At 53.5% G+C, this 7492-nt stretch overlaps 1 protein-coding gene across 1 annotated transcript in view; it reads left to right on the forward strand.

Moving 5' to 3' along the window:
- The first annotated feature begins 6677 nt into the window (after nucleotides 1-6677).
- The window catches only part of GMPPA (GDP-mannose pyrophosphorylase A), an 11991-nt gene continuing 11176 nt past the window's right edge, over nucleotides 6678-7492 (forward strand). Inside the window, exon 1 of the mRNA XM_075069845.1 lies at nucleotides 6678-6711. Within this exon, the coding sequence (XP_074925946.1) occupies nucleotides 6678-6711 (34 nt within the window). The remainder of the gene's footprint in view (nucleotides 6712-7492) is intronic.

Raw genomic sequence — 7492 nt, forward strand, 5'->3', positions numbered from 1 at the left:
CTCTCAGCCAGGCAGTGACACGGAAGGTTTATTAGCCAACAGGAGCAGTCCCAAGCAGGGATTGCAGGCAGGGCCGGCTTTATGACCCGGGGGGCCGATTGGAATACTCAGCAGTGGTCCGGGGCCTCGGCGGCACAGGGTCCGCTCCGGGTCTTCCGTGGCACAGAAGGACCCCCCCACCTCCGAAATGCTACCGAAGACCCCCGGAGCAGGGCCCCCTTAGGTGTGGATGCTGGGCCCTCTTCGGCACAGGGCCTGATTCTGGGGAATCAGGGGAATCAGTGTAAAGCCGGCCCTGCTTGTAGGTACAGACAACAGGACCCCCTTTGTCAGGTCCATCTTGGGGGGCAGGGAGCTTAGACCCCAGCCCTGGGGCTCCCTCCATTTCCCCAGCCAGCTCCAAACTGAACCCCCACCAGCCATCTCACCCAGCCCCTCCCCCAGCCTTTGTCCAGTTTCCCAGGCAAAGGTGTCACCTGGCCCCACTCCCCTCCTGAGCTCAGGTTACAGGCTCAGGTCCCGTCCCTCCCCTAAAGTCACCCCCTGCTCTCCCATCCCCCATGCAGACAGGCCCAGTAAAACTCCCACGGGACAGTCCCAGATCTCTCTGCCCCTCCCTGCTCCGTCACATTCAAAGATTCAGAAATATGGAAGTATCAGTCTTAGCCTGAATGTGCTGTGTGACAAAGACTGCTCGTTGAACTGAAGGTTACGTCTCCGTGGGTAATAGCCTCTGAATTCTTGCACAAAGCCAACCCGGCTCAGTTCTGAAGTCAAACCACTTACATATGAGAGGAGAATCTGGTTTCTCTTGCTTTCCTGGCTCATGCTATTGGCCAGCGTGATACTGTTATTTTCAAAGGAGAAAACGAATTCTCCCAAGCTGCAGCTGATGCTCCAAACCACAAGCCCAATATAAACATTTCCAGAATACACGGGAAAGCCTCCGTCACTGCTTGGCATCACCCACAACGTCTTCAAATTCTCTGAATTTCTCTTATCAGGGGTTTAAATCCAGGCATTTGAACTTCCCCTTCCCGATCTCTAATCCAAGCGAGTCCCTCAAAGCTGCAGCGAGCCGGGTCCCACGACGCCAGGAGATGGGTGGGGCAGATTGCCGATAACTGGAGCTTTTCTCCAAAAATCCCCCTGCAACTCACCACTGGGTCCGTCAATCAATTCCTGGTCAGTCTGGGACCACTGGGGCTCGTTTGGATTTGGGGATCCTGAGACGTGCCCAGTGACGTGGCATCTGAAGAGTTGGGGGCAAGGCCTGTTTGGTGGCCCGGTCACAGTTCGATCGTGGTGCCATCCAGATGGGGGGGGGAGGGTGTCACCACCTGCCCTGTGACCCCCCCGGCTGCCTCACAACACTTTGCTATTGTAGCTCCCTGCCCGGGCCGCTCACAGCCAGCCTGGCAGCATGCAGGGCACACCCGGCCCCAGGGAGTGTGTGTCGCTCCAGCCGGGGGCCAGGCCCAGCCTGGGTGACCCCAACACACACCCGGTCCCCAGCTTTCTCCACCCTGGGAGCTCTGCAAGGTCCAGAGAACCCCCCAGGGTCCCTTGTTCCTTCAGAGACACAAACGCACAACCAGGCCCAGTGACTGCCCTGGTCTGAAAACACCCGGCCCCTCACGCCCGGCCCCTCGCGCCCGGCACTGCGCCGGCTCACGGGAAAACTAGGAGCCAGACAGAGCGCTGTGCCGGCCCCTGCCTGGGCAGCCACGTATCAGTGAGGATCCCCAGTGCCTCTTGGCACGTTAACACAGCCAGTTCACAATGGTATTAATTACCAGGCATTGTTAGTGTTCAGCCGAGACCCCACTCTACACGCTGCTACTGCACTAAACAGTAGAACATGCTGTGCACAGGATTTTAAAATTCTGCATATTTTATTTGTCAAAATAACACAATATAATCACACCAGTTTCAATTATTTTGGTAATTTATTTCAAAATACCCGTCAGCAAGTCTGGCTGTAACAGTATAGAAAACAGAACAAGATTCAGGAAATGTTTTTTAGCCAAACAGATTCCTTACTTGGCGTATTAATGCAGAACTCTGAGTGATTCATTTAATGTTACCTGTTAGCTGTGTGTTCTTGGGGAGGTCCAGAGAACCCCCTGAGGTGCCTAGCCTGTCTGACAGCCTCCCTCCCGCCCCTGCAGCCTCTGCTTGAACCAAATCTGCATCCGAAGAAAGACACACAAAAAGCAATGACAAGGCCTGGGGAGACCCACCTAAACCCCTGGGACGAGGGTGACAGGATTAAGGGAACTCCCCCAGGGCCGCCTGGGGGGGGGGCAAGTAGGGCAATAGGCCCCTTAATCCAACTCCCCTAGGCCCTGCAGGGGCCCCCACAAGAGTTTTTTGAGGCCCCTGGAGCAGGGTCCTTCACTTGCTTCAGGGGCCCCGGAAAACTCTCAGGGCCTGGGCCCCTGGAGCTTCTTCTGCTCTGGGTCTTTGGTGGCAATTCGGCGGCAGGGGGTCCTTCCACCCAGGGACCCACAGTCGAAGTGCCTCAAAGCCCCATGGCAGGGGGGTCCTTCTGCCCTGTGACCCACTGCCAAAGTGCCAGGTCTGCGGCAGCAATTCGGCACTGGGGGCCCCCCACCACTGAAGACCCAGGACTCTTGAATCCTCTGGGCGGCCCTGAACTCCCCTAGCCTCATTTGTATTGGAGATGGGACAAGGAGGCGTCTCCATTAGCTACAGACTGGAGACTAGAGATTCCAAGGTGAGAACCGCACGGAGCTCTGGGACCAGAGAAGCAGGGAGCACGGCATGATGGGGGATCTCTGCTCCTGATGTCAATGAACCTGCCTGCACCCCCCTAGCTCAGCAGTTATCAGCCCAATTCTAGTCAGAAATCCTTGATTGGGATCCAAAATACTGGTGCTTCTTAATTGCACTGTGAACTACCTCCAAGGAGCACCATCCACAGCCAGGAATGAGCAGCTCTCCTGTGGAGCCTGAACAAAACAACCCTGGTATCTCCCTTGTTTACACACAAACAAATCGAGTGTCTCCCTTGAACCATTGTTGTTTCCCTACAAACACCCCGACTCAGGCTCCAGTCAGTGCTCTGATGCCTGGATCCAAAATATGCATCGGTTCCATTGGGACTTCATCTGCTCATGCCTGATCGTGCTGGGGGCTCTGCCTGGCTCCAGCACTCCAGCCCCCCAGCTACCACCACCAGATCCCACCTGGGACCCCTGATCAATTCAAGCTTCATGGGGTGGTGAGAATCCAGCTGTCCCCCTCTCTCTAGGTGTAGGCCCCTGACCCTGACTTGTGTGATCGGTTATAAGTTAGATTGAATATTATCCCTGCGTTGTTTGTTTGGCTCCCCTCTGGTTACTACCGGCAATAAATAACTTTCATGGTTAAGCTGGTGCTTCCTCTTCCCCCCCCCTCGGTGGGTGTGTTTTGGTTTCCTCATTCGCTCTGGCGCGATGCTCTCGTACCTCAGCTAAAGGATCCTCTGGTGCCCAGAAACCGGTGGGTTTGCTCATCCAGTGGGTTACAACCAAAACATTGTAACGTGAAAGTGGGAATAGGGATGTGACTGAACTGTGATATATGAGGTGGCAGCTTGGAAGTGCGCTCGACCCGAGCCTGCTGAGTCCAGGGACGTAATGAGGGGTCAGCTTGGGAGCGCTGATTGACCAAGTCCTCTAGACGTGCTCTGGGTGTGTGTCTGTTTGTCTGATTCTGGGCTGGAAGAACCCGCCCGGGGAACCGAGATCTCGCAGTAGCTCCATTGGGAGGGACTTGGAGCAGGAGTGTGACGATGTGGTCTGGGGACCCAACTGAGTATAGCCCAAATCAGACAATGCTCAAAGGGCAGTCACAGCCCATAGGCTGGGGTTTTCCCACCTCTAGAAGCACCAAAACAGCCAGCAAAAATGATATCGGTCCTACCCACTGGCTAACCACAAGTCACACAAGCATTTTCTGAGACACTTCCAGTCTCCGGTATCAACCACCAGTCCCACAGTCCTGGGGATGATGTTATGAAAACACATCCAGTAAAAGAAAAGGTTCTCTCGATCCCAAAGGACCAAAGCCGCAGACCCAGGTAATTCAATATGTTTATTAGAGAATATTTAAATAAATGATACACAGAGTTTGGCATGTCAGTCATTAGTCAATCCGGGGGCAACACACAGAGTATGGGGGACGTGGTATTTGGTTATGGGTTAGCATATAGTACATACAGTCTGTATGAATAGAGCGGCGTGTGAGCGTGAGAAGTTATGTGGAGATCCAGTAGAGGAGACTACCCTATTGAAGGGGTTAAGTCATAGTCATGGATTAGAGCAAGCAGGCCGGGTAGAGGGACAATACACATCAGATCTTACCACAAATCCGCTGGTGCCAATCTTTAGAATCTAAAATCTAAGGTTTATTCATAAAAGGAAAGTAGAGGTGAGAGCTAGAATTGGTTAAAACTGAATCAATTACATACAGTAATGGCAAAGTCCTTGGTTCAGCTTGTAGCAGGATGAAGTAAACTGCAGGTTCAAATTGAGTCTCTGGAGAACATCCCCGTGGGATGGGTCATTCATCAGTCCTTGTGCAGAGCTTCAGCTTGTAGCAAAGTCCAGAGGGAAGAAGCAGGATTGAAGACAAGATGGAGATGAGGCCTTTGCTTTATAGACTTTTCCAGGTGTAGAACACTCCTTTGTTCCTACTGTGGAAGTTACAGCAAAACTGGAGTCTGGTCACATGGGCAGTTTTCTGTCACTCCGTGAGTCACAGGGCGTATCCACCTTCTCTCAATGGGTCAGTTGTGTAGGTGATGGTCCTTAATGAGCCATCAAGCAGGCTAAGCGAGCTAACACCAGCTTGTCTGGGATGTTTGTCTCACAAGCACCAATTTGAAATACAGACAGTAATAGCCATACTTAAACTTCAACTACCAAATGATACAGACATACAGACAGCAAATCCTAAGCAGTAACCCGTAACTGGTCTTAGACACCTTTATAGGACCCCCTTTACATAGGATTTGGTGCCACTACAGGACCTTAATTGCAACCCATGTTCTATATGGTCCCAGTTGATGTCAATAACGTCACAAGGAGAAGCAGACCGCTCGTGTGAGAACACACGAGACACAAGCAGCACATTGATAGACGTAAGTCTCCCCAGAGTACCCGATAATAGTGCACCTCAATGTAATTGGGCAAAGCTGGTAACGTATTCCTGCAAACCCTATAATAAACAGATAGTAAAGGGTTAACTAGATCAGTAAACCTGGAACACCTGACCAGAGGACCAATCAGGAGACAAGATACTTTCAAATCTCAGTGGAGGGAAGTCTTTGTTTTTGGGATGTTTGTTCATTGTTCTCTCTTGGATCTAAGAGGGACCAAACGTATATACAGCCTCTTCTGTTCAATTTAGTAAGTACCAGTTAGAAAGGCGGTTTAGTCTTTTGATTGTTTTCTTTATTTGCAAGTGTGTATTTTGCTGGAAGGATTGTATCTCTTTTTGCTGCAACTTGTATTTATGCTGGGGGGAGGTTTCTCTCTAGTGTCTATAAGCTGAAAGACCCTGTAACATTTTCCATCGTGATTTTACAGAAATAATTTTTACTTTTTTTTCTTTCTTTAATTAAAAGCTTTTCCTTTTTATGAACCTGATTGTTTTTTTTTATTCTTGTGTTAGACCCTAGGGAGACGGGGTCTGGTCTCACCAGGGAATTGGTGGAAGAAAGGAGAGAATGAGGGGAGGAAAAGCCTGATTTCTCTCTGTGTTAGGATCAGTGTCTCTCTCTTAGGGAGAGTCTGGGAGGGGAAGAGAAGGGGGGGAAGGTGAATTTGCTCTCTGTTTTAAGATTCAAGGAGTTGAATCACAGGGATCTCCCAGTGTTACCCAGGGAGGGGAGAATCTGGGAGGAAGAAAGGAGGGGGAATGGTTTATTTCCCTTTGTTGTGAGACCCAAGGGGTTTTGGGTCTTGGGGTCCCCAGGGAAGGGTTTGGGGGCCAGAAAGTGCCCCAAAACACTATATTTTTGGGTGGTGGCAGCTCTATAATTTCTAAGCTAGTAATTAAGCTTAGGGGGGTTCATGCTGGTACCCCATCATTTGAATGCTAAGGTTCAGAGTGGGGGTTCATACCATGACACCCCCTCACAAGCAGTGACATTATAATGCCCCTGTATAAACCCTTGAACCCTGCGGACAGTTCTGGTCACCCCATCTCAAAAGAAGAGAGCCCAGAAGTGGAAAAGGTTCGGAAACGATGGGGGATGGAACAGCTGCCGCGGGAGGAGAGAATACGGAGCCTGGGCGCGTTCAGCTTCGAAAAGAGCCAGCGGAGGGGAGATGTGACAGGGCTATAGATCGTGACTAGTGAGGAGAGCGGACTCGGGAGCGTTATTTCTCCCCTCCCATAACACCAGAGCCGGGGGCACCCAGTGACACTAAGAGGCAGACGGTTTAAAACAGACAGGAGGGAGCGTTTCTTCACATCACGCAGTCGGCCTGTGAAACTCCTTGCCGGGGGGATTCGATGGCAGGGTCCCCATGCACAAAGGGGCCTAGGGAGGACGGGTGATTTGGGGAACATGTGCAGGGAACGCAGGGGGTGCAGAAGTGAGAGTGATGAGGTGTGGCTGCGGGAATTTGGGGCACAGGAGACTGGAAGCAAGTGCAACGTCCATGGCGGTTGTTTTGCACGTGTGCCCCGGGGTGGGTAAAGCAGCCAGCATGAAACCAGGGAATCTGACCACAAGCTCCCACGCTGAGGGGCTGCTGATTCCCTCCCCAGCGCTGCTCCCCGGGCACCCACGGGGCCACTAGCAGCCTGCTGCCATCATGGCTATTAATAGCCCTGCCTGACCATATCAGGGCTTGTCTGGGTCCCTGGGGCCGCGCTGCTGACAGGTGTGCTGGCCTCGGGCCTGTCCCTGCTGCTGGCTGGGAGCCTGCAGCCCCTCGCAATGTCACACGCTCGGGATGCGTCCGTCCCCCGCAGCTGCCGGGCCTGGCTCCGCTGGGAGTCCCAGGGCCTGGGTGGGATTGCAGGGAGACAGCCAGGGGTCAGGCCTGCCCCACTCGGCTCCTATGGGGCAACGGGACCTCCAGGGCCTAGGGGTCACGGCTGCTTCCAGCTGTCCTGGGCTGGGGCCAAATCTCTGCAGAGCCCCCGGGGCAGGGGGTGATGGGGACCCCCTCTACTAACGCCCGGGGACCGATCAGCCTGGGCCCCCACCTGTGCCTCTGCCCGCCAGATCTGACCCAAGCCCCCCAGCTGTGCACTCTGCTCCGCCCCTCAGATCTGACCCCACCCCCCCGGCTGTGCACTCTGCTCCGCCCCTCAGATCTGACCCCACCCCCCCGGCTGTGCACTCTGCTCCGCCCATCAGATCTGAGCCAAGCCCCACAGCTGTGCGCCCTGCTCCGCCCCTCAGATCTGACCTCACCCCCCCGGCTGTGCACTCTGCTCCGCCCCCCAGATCTGACCCAACCCCCCC

Source organism: Chelonoidis abingdonii, chromosome 10, assembly GCF_003597395.2.
Source record: "Chelonoidis abingdonii isolate Lonesome George chromosome 10, CheloAbing_2.0, whole genome shotgun sequence".
Classification (NCBI taxonomy): Eukaryota; Metazoa; Chordata; order Testudines; family Testudinidae; genus Chelonoidis; species Chelonoidis abingdonii.